Here is a 13,054-nt window from a genome sequence, read left to right on the forward strand (position 1 = left end):
AGAAGTTATGCAGCAGTGCTATTTTTTTTCCTTTTGGAAGGCAGTGATTTTTCAGCATAGACAAGTATTTACCCTAAGAGAAGCTTCAGCTGATTTTGGCAAACAATCTTGAAGAGATGTAACCAACAGAAGAGACTTCTCTTCTATTTGATTGATATTAATTGCTTCTGAGTAACATCAGCTATGCATGCATTAACATTGCACAGTAAACTGTACTGGCTTATGTTACTCCTTCTCTTACAGGCAGGTGATACAATAACAGAGCTGGAATCCATAGATGAGGACTGGATGAGTGGAGAGATACAAGGGAAGTCTGGGATATTCCCCAAGAACTTTGTTCAGATTTTAAAAACACCATGAAGTGTTGCCTCTCTTTGTACTCCCTGCACATGGGGGAGAATGTTTTATATCCTAAAGGCACAGCAAAAACATCAACGTGTTTTGACTATCAATGTTTTGCACTACTTTTTCTAGACAGTCATACTAATGTCTTGAAGTCAAATAAGAAAATTTTAATCTTTTGTGACAGTGTATGTAGTCATGCTTCACAAATGCTCTGAGAGCAAATACAAGCACGATTTTTAGCTGTTTCCAACTAGGGAAATACTGTGGTGCAACACCATTTTAACTTAAATAGCATTCTAGTATATTTACTATCGGGTATTACATTTATCATGGACAAAGTCTGCATAAAGTAAGCTTCTTTGGGCTTCTTTAAAAACTTTAAATCCAAATTTAAAAAATTGTTTTTAAGATATAATTACAGCACTCAGTATGTAGATCAAGTTTGATATTCAGGTTTCATTACTGCTCGACTTCAATATTACAGTAGAATCCATGTGTTTTACAACTTGGAGGATAAGGAAGATAACTGATATTTCATAGTAGAAAAACATAAAATCTAATACTGGTAAGAGGGAAAACTCAGACACAAATCCTTGTGTAGTATTCTTCTGTTCTTAGCCCAAGCTACTCATACAGGAAGATCACAAAAGTAAAACTTAAGTATTTTGCCTCTTAGCGAATAATGTTCACATTGGTATGAATCATCTTTCTTAGACCTTCCTCCCTTCCCCCGAAATCCTTTCTAGATATAGGTTTAGACTTTTCTACTGTTCTTTGAGCACCATCGTACCCTTCTTTCCCAGCTGAAGTTAGTTGTGATGGACAGCATTTACTGAGCTTTCTCAGATCCCCTCCATGCAGTAGCTGCACTATTCCAACTATTTGGCCCTCCACCCCCTTCATGTAACTGGAAAGCCAGTCTTCACTCAGTCTGCATTTCATTTGTCACTCAACCACTGGAACATACTTCAGTAACACTATTCCTATCCTTAACATGAAGAATATTATACAGCCTTGGTTTTACGTTTCAGCAGACATGGGGTTAGTTTTCAGTTTGTTACCACATACCAACTATACTGAGCATCATTATAAATGGTCTGTTGAGGCCTTAAGGAAAACACGCCTGGCAAGAGGTTACTTTAAGAAGCTGTAACAAAAGCATAGTAAAAAGCAGCAGTGTGACCTAACAACAAAGACAGACATGATTGAGGAGGCTTCACATTATGGGAACTTCTGGTAGTAAATTCTTTTTTGCAACACTTGGCTTCTGACAAAATAGTTAAATACATCTTGATTAACTGCTGACTTCATCAGACCGGCATAGAAAATGCTGCAGAATAGAATGCTGCAGTTGGCTCTTTCATTGCTGACAGTATTCCATCACTTCTTTTGTACTATGTAACAAAAAGGAACCAGTAAGCTGTTAGCATGAGTCATTACTTCAGAGAGATGCAGGTATCGAGATATCCTTACAAGATTTTTCTTTGTGGGTCTGGAAGCTCAGCTTCCAAAACGGCCAACAGTTGAGTGGCAGATGGAGACTGGAAACTAGAATCATCATGGTTGACCTTGAGATAGTTTTGACTCAGTCATGTGTGTCTACTTAGAACTTGATCGACAGGAGGTCCAGGTATTATAGCTACAAATACCTACTGCTACAAAAGATTGGGGTGCATCTAAATCAGTGTCTAAGCAAGCTGGTGAGGGTAGCCCCCCCACGCCCAAGCACTGCACTTTGGTTACAATTGCAGTAGGGAGAGGGAAGCTTACAGCCAAAACTGAGCTGAAGGACTCCCCTGCAGCAGGGAAAGGGCATCCAGGCTCAGTAGCAGACTGGAGCTTGCCTGAAGCAAGCCTGAGGAACATGCAGCATGGACATGAGGTCCTCAGCACCATTTCACTCTGCAGAGTCACTGTTACGCCACAGTACTTGGAAATACAGACACAGGCATTAGCCCTCCATTTTTTTTCTCTAGAAGCTTCACGAACATGTATGTTTAAACTGCACCACCACCATTCACACAACTGTGGGGGGATGAAGATCACAGACAGTTTTAATGAGCCAAGAACTGGATTTCCACTTTCATTAAGGGGTTTAACATTATAAAAACAATTATAGATCATGTGCTATTCTAGAAAGGTGGAAACATGACAATTTATACAGCTATTACTCAGTTTTACCAGCCCCAGCAAGCCTAGGTGGAACTCCCGTGGAATCAAACTTGAATGTAAGTCCACCTTCCGAGGACAACCCTTCCCACTCTACAAGCTCTCCTGCCAGGAGATGCCAAAGGTTCTTGTTGTTTATCCCAATAGAACAGACATCTTCTAGAGGAATCCAAGGAAAGAAATATATAGATAAGAATTCCTCACTCCTACAAGCCCACCCAGACTTTTCAACCGTAAACTTTCAGTGGATCACCCTATTAAAACAGGCTTCTTCCACCATGCCCGGTGCCAACACAATTCCTGAACATCCAGTGCGCACAGTGGGGGGAGAACAGCAGAACCAAGCAAAGCCCACACCAACAAACAATACCCAGGTCCTCCAAAGAAATACTGCATCATTGTCGTGGTGGATGAGGCTTAAGTGTATGATGTTTACTTACTGTTTGTCTGGCATTTTTCTAATATTTTTATAGAAGTCTCAAAAGTAGAACTGATTTTTTATATTTTTTTCAATTTCCTCTTCCCCATTTTTATAACTCTGTATTGACCAGTTGTTTTTGTAACTTCCACTGAATGTTTAAAGTCAGTGCCTGTGAGTAGGGAAGACCACTCTGCTTTATTTTAATCATCTCCTCCCTATTATGCAGGGCAGGAAGAGCAGCAAAGCTTTATATTCAGACAAGGAGTGCCATCTAAAGGCTGCTTGCATTACTGCAGGCAGCTAAAATAGCATATTTGTTAAAACTGAGACAAGTTAGATGCTTGGCTTTTACAGGAAGGGATTTTCTTAAGACTTGATGCCTAGTATCACCATGAAACTGCATTCAGATCATAATATCAAGCTCCCAAGGTGTACAGTACATCATCTGCAAAAAATATTGAGAATGTGGTAGAGCACAAATCCTAACTGCAATGTAGTAGCACATTTCAGCTGTAACCTTGACATTCAGCTAGACCCTCATACATTAGTATAATAAAAGCCTTATTTATCAAAATATTTTGTTTGGCTCACCCTCTGGAAATTTCTTCAGGAAGACGTCTTTGTTCTGTGTACAATCAACAGTGTCCTAAATAAATCTTTAAGTCCAGTAAGTTTCTTATGGTACCTCTGTAAATTAAGAATGTATTTAACCAATAAAATTTTTATAATTGTTATGTTGGCATTTTTATTGTCTTATGCTGTGGAGAACTGAGCTCTCCACTTGACATGAGTGTTTTATGGATCTTACTCTGCTTATATATTTAACCCAACAGCAAAAAAACCCAACCAAACCCACCCCCAAACAAATAATACAGTATGGTATGCCTTTACAAGTAGTCCAAACCCTCAGAGAACCCTGATGGCTTTAATGCAGTTTATTCAAGCCTTCAGACTCGGTACGTTTCACACTTACCACCTGCAGAATCTGACCTTTGCTCCCTGCAGCAGCCACTGTCATCCCAGCGCATCACACAAGACAGCGATGCTCTGCTCTTGCTGTGGCAAAGGCAAGATTACCCATGCTGAAGACATGGGCTGAGCCTGAGCTGAATAGCAATTCCATGCATACTTCAAGGGTGATCTGCTGATTGCTATTCACACACCATGATTTTTCAGTTCATTGTTTGTACAGAGAATACAAAGGATGCACAAAACTTTCCTTCCTGCTTACTTTTCTCCATCTGAAATAATTTTATATACGTTTACCCAGAGCCCCTATGTGGTAATGCCAGCAGTCTACTGCTCCAAAAAAAATAAAAAAACCCAAACCAGAACAGCATGAAACAGTAGAACAATTTTTGAAAAACTGAAAAAAGCCAAGTTCTTGTTCTTTTCCAAAATGCTCTTGCACTAGCCTTTTTGCAACGCAACTCCTCAGGTGTACAGCTGAATTTAAAAATAGCAGGATAAAAGACACCCAAGTTTTCACAAACGACACCTTAGGATTTCTAACTCTCCTAGTCTACAGAGAGTACAGGCCAGTTGCAGTCCCTTACGATTTGTTTGATGGAAATTGCTAAGCAGAGAAAATACAGCCAACACATGTCCCTTACTAGAAAGCTCTGAAAGATCTAACTGTAACGCGGGGCTTGACTATATACATGTGTACATGTACACACCTGCATTAAAACTTACTGTAGTAGGTTCAAGGGTTTTCAACCTTGCTACACTTACCATAAATCATGGTTTATTTTCCTAACCCCAGTGAAAAGTTCTCATTTTTATTAGAGAAGCAAAGGGGAATTTGTTGCAATTTATGTCTTTAAAAATACGACTGTCTGGGACTCCTGGAGGAGAATGACACCTGCCCCAACAGTACAGATGACGAGCAAAGCAGAACACCAAAAGCAGCACTATTCCTTTCTCCTGTTTCAGCATCATGAAAGTTTTCAACACTCGCTACCCTCCCACTGCACATATGGGAAAAAGCAGAACAAGCAGGCCTGCATTTGCAATCCAGTAAAGATCAGTTACCTGAAAATTAAGTCATGGGCTGTTCTAAGTATCATCTTGGAATCACATCACCTGCAGTCTTCTGAATAAATCAGAAAACATCCTCTTCATTTTGCGTATTTTTTTCTCCAAACCAGAACTGTCAACTAGGAAAAGGTGACAATCCCTGACACTGAAGAGTACAGCCCTCAGGGGTGGCATCACTCTACTCTTCCCCTGCTATCTTAGTTGCAACAGTAACATTTCATTACTTTTCTCCATTTCTTGTCCTAAGCCATTTCACAGCTGACTACAAGAGCCACCACCGCTATCTCAGTGACCTCCCCAAATAGGTCAGTACCATTGTTCTCAGATTCACAAATTACCAACAATTTAACAGTGTGAAGTTTAGGTTTCTTGCCCAGTTCTAAAGAAAACATGCTGATAGTGCAAAATACTCCTTGTTTAGCCAGAAAAAACCCTCACTCTTCAATTTTGAAGCCGGCATAAGCTGAGCAACAAGCAAAAATACTATCAGATAATGGAAAAAGCACTCTTAAGTGATCATCTGAGTAATTTTAAGTGCTTTATTTTCAGAAGATAGACCATTGCCTTTTTACAGCAGAATTTTTTTCCCCTGAAGTTCCACAGGTTTTTCAACTCCAATTATGGTTATCCCTCAGTTCTGACAGGTTAAAAAACTACATACAACCCTACTCTTCAGCATATTCTGCATTGCTACCCTGCTCAGAACTGACGCTGCTTCCATAACCAAAATTACAACTTAAAGATCTTTTAACCCCTTTTGACTATCAGAGACCAAATCTATCCCATGAGAAGCCGTATCAAATAAATTACCACCAAGAAGCTTAAACATACACATATGAAATTCTCAAGTAGTCTGATAAATCCCTGAAGCTTCCTTACAATAAAAAAATCCTGAAACAGTTAAGCTTCTCTGTGTGGCACCCCATTTGCCCTGTACAATGCTCCTCTTTGAAGCATCCTTCACCAATGTAACAGAAGCTACAACCTCCGCACACATTCCACAAGGTTTCTCTTGGGAGGACTAGAATTGGTGGGGAAACCCAACATACAGAATCCTTGATACTGTACTTTCAAATAGCACCTCTCAAAAAGGACAAACCACCTTCTTCCACCCATCATGAAACACAGATCTCCAAAACAAGTATTTTTTTGCCTTTTTTTTAAACCAGGGCAATAGGTTTACCTTATTAAAAACCCATCCACATACCCAGTACCAATATTGTCCAGTAGCAATACAGGCAACCAAACGTTAATTCTGTATATTAAAACTTTTATTTTCGGTCAATTTTTAGTTTCAGACAGACTCTTGCACGGGTGGCTCATATCCATCAGCTCGCTCTACTTTAGTGCCTGCCTCATCCCCAGAAGGTTTTCCAGCACCACCACCTTCACCATGCAGTTCCATCAGCTTGCCCACTAAAAAGAAGTAGTATAAATAGTGAGAGATGCACCTATTTAAACAGTTTTAAATTATTGAATTGCTCATCATATACAGATTAAACCACCAGAACATCCAGAAAGCTCATGCAAGGAGATGCTGCTGCAATAACTCAGAGTCAGACAAAAACAAGCAGTGACGTAAGTGCTACATAATGAAATTGCAAATTAAACTTTTAAAAGAGGTAAGTCAAGAACCTACTACTGCATTATAAGGGAATGTCAGAAAATGGGAAAATAGAATCATTCCATGTCATCTGGGACCGAAACATTTTGTCATCATTCATTCCCAAGCCAAAGCCTTTAAACATTCGGCAGCAGTTTCAGGCAAAAATTCAAAAAAGCTCCAAACTGAACGATCATTGCTTTGTCAGACTAGGTCAAGCCTTTTAGCTACTACAGCTACTTCAGCTTATGATGCTGCTTTAACATCTTAATCCAAAAGCAAATGCATTTTAAAGTAACGGCTTCCCACATCCTCCTCTAAGAACACTAACTGTTTGCAGTAATCAACTTACATTCAAACTTGGGCTTCTTCAGCATCTTAACCTTGCGGACATAGACATCGTGGAGAGGGTAAATGGACTGACACGCCTTCTCTATGTCCTTGCCAATGCTGTCTGGGATCCTGAGAAATCAGAGAGCACATCAGTACCAGAACATTAAAAATTATGCCTGCTTCGTCAGCAAGGCGGGCTTAAAACAATTCTTAGGAACACATAATATTCTATAGAAGTTTGCAACATCAATACTACCTTCACACTCTGACAATTTTCTTCAAGTATGTTCAGATTCCAAGACATTTTTCTTGCAATGTGAGAAGGGATATAGTGCAAGCATGCTCGAGAGCAAATCTGCAATCACACTTTTGGAAGCAAATGGCACACTTTGGAAAACTTCCTTCCACCAGAAGAACCCAGAACATTCAGAGCTCTAACTGATCAGAATTACTATTTTAGTCTGTAGAAACATGAATCAAAAATCTCTGGAGAGCCTCATGTTACATTTACGCAAACATATATGCAAACACCTTGAATACTATGTTCAGTTTTGGGACCCTCACTACAAGAAAGACATTGAGGTGCTGAAGCGTGTCCAGAGAAGGGTGACGAAGCTGGAGAGGGGTCTGGAGCACAAGTCTTATGAGGAGCGGCTGAGGGAACTGGGGTTGTTCAGTCTGGAGAAGAGGAGGCTGAGGGGAGACCTCATCGCTCTCTACAATTACCTGAAAGGGGGTTGTGGTGAGGTGGGTGTTGGTCTCTTCTCCCAAGTGAAGAGTGATAGGACAAGAGGAAATAGCCTCAAGTTGCATCAGGGGAAGTTTAGATTGGATATTAAGAAAAATTTCTTCACCGAAAGGGCTGTCAGACACTGGAACAGGCTGCCCAGGGAAGTGGCTGAGTCACCATTCCTGGAGGTATTTAAAAGATGTGTGGATGAGGCGCTTAGGGAGATGGTTTAGTGGTGGTCTTAGCAGGCTTAGGTTTATGGTTGGATTTGATGATCTTAGAGGTCTTTTCCAACCTAAATGATTCTATGGTTCTATGATTCTATGATGGAAGTCGAACATGATACAGAGACTAAGAGAGTATTCCAAGAAAATGGCACATTAGCTTTTCAACACGAGAAGCGCCTTGCCTTGTCTCTGCCAAACAATACGTGAAGCACCAGCATTCCCGAAGTGCTCAGTAACAAATGACCAACAAACCACTATTTAAACTGTAGGGGAGAAAAATGAAAACACAGCCAAAGCTTACAGCTTATTGACAACTTCTTTCAGGTCATTGGTTTGGACCTCTCGGGTCATGATTTCCATCATCTTCTTGCGAATCTGTCGAACCTGCTGATGCTGGGCATACGAGGTCTTGCGGATTTGGTTATTACGCTTCTTTGTAAAACCCACGCAGAAGAGGCGCAGTAGGTAACCATCAGTGGTTTTGACATCTACATGGGCTTCGATCATTGTCTAAAAAAGAAGCAGCCATTTATCATCAACGTGACGGACAGATTTCTCAAAATCATGCACCTGAGATTCATTAATATCTGCTGATGCCACTTCAAACATAGCTTTGCAATGCATCAGTGGCTACCTCCCTTCCTAAAGGCACCAGCAACAACGCAGACCTTGTTCTTTACACACCTGCCATTTTTTGACCATGGAGCACATTTTATCCCGGGTGAGGTCCATTCCATGGAAGTTGGTCAGACAGTTTTTGCCCTGAACGTCCTCAGTTATCAGTTTAAATTTACGGAAGGCAACCTCATCATTCTGCAGATCAGCCAGACTCACTTCAAATACACGACCCTTCAGTCCATCAGAGGCAATTTCTGTATTATGAAACAGAACAAAACACCTTTTGTTAACATTAGGGAAGTATTACTCAAATCAAATACTGAAGTTCCATTTGACATTGTCTAGTAGTAGGTGATGCAACTAGCTTCACAGCTCTGAAGTTTACATGTCTCTTGAACAAAATCAAATCAACTCCTAGAACCAAATACTGTATTTTGTTTATTTAAGAGAATTGAATCAGATGCTGAACACAAATACCAGGATACTGTGGATTCCAGCATATATAATAGGTTTTTTTTTTTTAAAGTGGAAGGGGTTACAAAGCATTTGGAAATGACAAACAATAATGAAAAGATAAACATTAAAAGCCACAGCGCTCAGCTGAGATAAAGCAGTAACAAACACCGAAGTACAGTCACTTCACAGCTCTACCTCTAACAACTAACCATTTTAACACTGGCTGACTCACACTTGGTTTACAGTGATTCTTATTTTACTTGTTTAACATGTATACAGTTCAAAATAATAATCATCTTCATAACTGTAAGGGCAACCAGAATAGTATAATGCAACTATTTAGCCATTCTACACAGCTAACCTTCCAGAAATAGTTACCTCTATGCAGATCACCCTGCATACCTAACAGAGGCTTCTTTTTTCCATGTACTTATTAAAAACCTTTATATATAAAAACCTTTACCATTCAGTGCTACATCTACATATGCTCCCACTAAGTTAGCAATTCCAGCTCTCAGAGATCTCCCTTTGCCTATAAGTTTCAAATTTCAGTCCCTCGTAAGGTGATGGTCTTTATGATCCTATTGTGACCACAGTCCCCTCATCTCCCTCTCTGATAATCACAATGACTCCTTAATTCTTAGTTTTGCTCAAATTCATCAGGTTACCACAACAGTAGTTCATTAGAAACTTCAGGCATGTCTTTCTGTATCATATCTGTGGTTTGGTACTCTTGTACAAAGGACCACACTGCATTAACTTCCCTGCAACTAAGCTCATTGGTTTAAACAACAGTGTCAACTTAAGAAAACTCATTCAAATCAAGCAATTAAGTTAGAGGCGGCCCCTTTTTTTTTTTTTAACTTCCAGATGCCTAGTATTATGAGCAAAAACTGTGTCAGCAGTTCTTTAATCGAGCCTCATTTGCAGCTAGCACATGGAACAAATACATCTCCCTCTACTGCATAAAACCCCACTACTCACTAGTTCCTTGAGTCCTGGTGACAAGTGTCTTCCCGATGTTTCGGATATTAAACATTGCTGGTGCTTTGACATCATACCAGTCCTTTTTGGAGAAAGGATCAACCCTTAATTTAAATAAAAAGGAAAATATTTTTTACTAATTTTCTCAGATTAAACCAGGTCGAAATATGAACTCCCCATATGCTTTGTGAAATGGAATTGCAAGTATCAAACTTTTCTCACCAAGTTAAACGTGGATAGGTTGGTAAGTACGCTTAATGCGGATAGTTAATATTGCCCACTACAGGGAGGCAAGCATTCACTTCAACTTACTTCAGAAAGACGGAAATCAACTGCAGAAACATCATATCTCTAAGATAACAAAAAGCTATACAGCCCTCCAGTTCCGACTATGGCTCTGGAGCAATACAAGCCCTGCACTTTAACTAACATCCAATGAAGACCGCCACTTCATTACTTGACGTCTACAGCTAAAACGCACCAGATACAACGTAGCTTGCACCAACACCACCCGAGAACCCCCGCTTCTATAGGGAGCAAACTACGCCCGACCCACTAGGCCCGCGTCCCCAGCGCGCAGGTTTACAGCCAGTGCCGGAGCCGGGCGCGGGGCGCGGGTCTGCCCCAGCCCTCCCACACGCCGCCCGGCCGCGGAGCGCTCCCCACACCGAGGCCTATCCCGGTGCCGGGGCAGCGGGCACGTGGCGGAGCTGCGGGAAGCCCAGCCCGGCCGGGACCCACGCTCTGACAGCGGCCACCGCCGCCTCCCCCCGCCCCGGGCTCTCCCCGCGGCCCGCCCCTCCCGCCGCCACGCATCCCGACCCGCGTCCCGACGAGGCCCGCTCCCGGCCGCCGCCATGACAGCAGCGGCCGGCTCCCGGCCGCCGCCATCCGTCCCGCATCCACGGCATCCGGCCGCCGCGGCGCCCTGCCCGGCGCCCCCGGGTCCCGTCTCCTCCTCTCCCGGCCGCCCTTACACTTTCTTCTTGGCGCCTTTCTTGCCGCCCTTGGTGAGGCGCTTGTTCTTGCCGACCGCCATGGTCCCGCCCTGCCGACGAAAAGGCCGGAAGCCGCCGCTCACGCGAGATTATACGAGAGTGAGGCTCGCGCGAGACCTGCGGGCGGCGGCAGCGCTCTCGCGAGAATGGGGCGGCATCTCGCCGGGAGGGGGGAGGCGGCCGCTGGGACGTACCACAGCGGGACGGAACCAACGGCGCGGGGGGAAAGGGGGCGTCGCTCCCGCTCCCTTCCCGCTGCGCTCCGCTCCTTTCCGCTGCGGGATCTCGGCGTGAGCGTCGCGACCGAGCGGGCAGCGACTGCGCCCACGGCGGGGTTTAAGGAGGGGACGAAAGAAGTGGGAAGACCTCCTAAAAAATTAAAGCGCAAAAAGTCAGGGCCCTGTGTTTCCAGCCGGCAGCCCACCCACGACAGCAGCCACCCTGGCCAGGCCGCCCCCCGCACCGGCGAAGGGCGGGAAGGGCCGGCGGAAAGAGAGCGAGCGGAGGGGGGGGCCGAGCTTTCTGTGGGGGAACGGCAACAAGGCCGGCAGCGTTTGCGCTGGGGGCCGCAGGGACAGGGCCTACGCGGCCGGGAGGGTGTCAGGCAGCGGGTACTGCCGGCCCTCGTTGAGAGGACGAAGCCTGGCAGCGGGCTGGCGCTGCCTGCCGGCGGCACGACGGAGGGCGCGGCGCCCAGCGGGGACACGGGTCAGGCTCTTCCCTCATGCGGCCCAGGCGGGACGGCTGGAGAGGCGGAGGCTGCCGGGAAGAGGGAGGCCGTGCAGAGAGCGAGGACCAGGGAGAGCCCCGGGCTGAGCATCGCGCTGCTCCCTGATGAGCTGCAGTCTCTGCACGGACAACCGCTCGCCGTCACCCTGAACCGCACGCAGCCAGTCACCAGCGGCGCCGGCGTCTGCGCCATGAAACGGTGATGGCATCAGCTGTCACCCACCATGCTGTCACCAGATGCCCTGTGATGGCACCAAGCAGGCAGGGAAGGCTGAGGCAGGGAGGGAGGGTCCGTCCGTTTGGCTTTCTAAGCCTGCTGCTCCCACGCCTGCCTCCTGCACTGGGGGTCTGTCTCCCCACGGGGTGAGTGGGCCCGAGCCCCAGGGGCTTTGGGCTGTGCTCCCCAGTGCTTAGTGAGGAGGAGCTGTGCCAGCGCAGGGACATTGCCCGGGCACCTGCCTGACCCACGCTTGCCCTCAGAGCTGTGCCCAGGGGCGGCGAGGCAGCCGTGGCATTGCCAGCAGCACCGTGGGGCACTTGGGGGCTTTGCAGGTGCAGGTGGGAGCAGAGTCTTGGCCCAGCTGGGCTCTCACAAGCACCCCAGGGTGGTCCTTGCACCTTTCTGGACACCACAGTGGCCTTTAGGTGCACCCCAACCACCTCCCTGTGCCATTCTGTGCTCCCATGTTGGCCTTACTGTGCCTTTCATGGCCCCACAGAGCCCTCTTGTGCCTTCCGGTCCTATGCCCTCCCCAAGGACTTCTTGCTTTTTGGTATACCCTGAGACCTCCGAAGATACTTCCAGCGCATCACTTGCGGCCTTTCTGTGCCTTTTGTGGTATGCTAGGCCGCTCCTTGTGTCTTGTGGGGTGGCCAGCCTTAGACCTTTTCCAGCTCTTTTGGGGAAGGTGGTGCCCAGGGCCAAGCCTTCCCCAGGCTGAAAAACATGGTGGGCCTGGGACAGACAAGGGGGCAGCTCTGTGCTGTCATTGGGGACAAGAAGGTCAGGTCTGACACACACTCCAAGGGTGCATCTCTCAGCAGCCCATGGCCCCAGTGCTGAGGCCCACTCGTGGAGTGTCAGCATCATTGTCCTCCTTGAATCACTGTTGGGTTCAAACTTGGTTGCTCATGCAGAAGAAGGGCAGCTGAGGGCTCCTGTCCACTTTCTTCCTCATCCTCTGTTTGCCACTTCCCACCACAGTCTGTATCATGTCTTTGAAGAGGAGGATGAAGACCACTTGCACCTGGCGGTGCCAGCCTCTCCTGGGCACTGTATGCCTCTCCCTCTGGAGCGGACACACTCTCCCTGGGGCTCCCTCAGATTCTCCCTGACGGTCAACGGAAAGGGGTGGGTTTTTGATGGGCTCGGGCTGGCTCCTGGCTCTTTGCTTGTCTCTG

General features: G+C 45.5%; 2 protein-coding genes and 1 non-coding gene across 4 annotated transcripts in view; 1 reads left to right on the forward strand and 2 right to left on the reverse strand.

Moving 5' to 3' along the window:
* Positions 1-682, forward strand: part of SH3D19 (SH3 domain containing 19) — a 36,915-nt gene extending 36,233 nt beyond the window's left edge. For both annotated transcript variants that reach the window (XM_059817765.1, XM_059817767.1), the window contains one exon: positions 244-682. In XM_059817765.1, the coding sequence (XP_059673748.1) occupies positions 244-360 (117 nt within the window). In that variant the 3' untranslated portion in view covers positions 361-682. The remainder of the gene's footprint in view (positions 1-243) is intronic.
* A 5,519-nt stretch (positions 683-6,201) lies between these two features.
* RPS3A (ribosomal protein S3A) lies at positions 6,202-10,994 on the reverse strand. The gene is made up of 6 exons (XM_059817645.1): positions 10,904-10,994; positions 9,927-10,030; positions 8,553-8,740; positions 8,170-8,378; positions 6,931-7,040; positions 6,202-6,391 (listed from the first exon to the last, which is right to left on the reverse strand). The coding sequence occupies exons 1-6, from the start codon at positions 10,963-10,965 to the stop codon at positions 6,270-6,272; spliced, it is 795 nt and encodes a 264-aa protein (XP_059673628.1). The 5' UTR covers positions 10,966-10,994; the 3' UTR covers positions 6,202-6,269.
* On the reverse strand, positions 6,631-6,700 carry LOC132317173 (small nucleolar RNA SNORD73). Its single transcript, XR_009484025.1, has one exon. It is a non-coding gene; the product is annotated as a small nucleolar RNA SNORD73 (small nucleolar RNA).
* Positions 10,995-13,054: the final 2,060 nt, after the last annotated feature.

This window comes from Gavia stellata, chromosome 5 (assembly GCF_030936135.1).
Source record: "Gavia stellata isolate bGavSte3 chromosome 5, bGavSte3.hap2, whole genome shotgun sequence".
Taxonomy (NCBI): Eukaryota; Metazoa; Chordata; class Aves; order Gaviiformes; family Gaviidae; genus Gavia; species Gavia stellata.

Excerpts from the sequence above, each read along its gene's own strand:
- RPS3A (XM_059817645.1), bottom strand. The coding sequence starts at position 10,965 with ATGGCGGTCGGCAAGAACAAGCGCCTCACCAAGGGCGGCAAGAAAGGC. Across the intron at positions 10,031-10,903 it reads AAAGGCGCCAAGAAGAAAGT|GGTTGATCCTTTCTCCAAAA; the intron begins GTAAGGGCGGCC and ends ATTTAAATTAAG. Across the intron at positions 8,741-9,926 it reads CACCAGGACTCAAGGAACTA|AAATTGCCTCTGATGGACTG; the intron begins GTGAGTAGTGGG and ends TTCATAATACAG.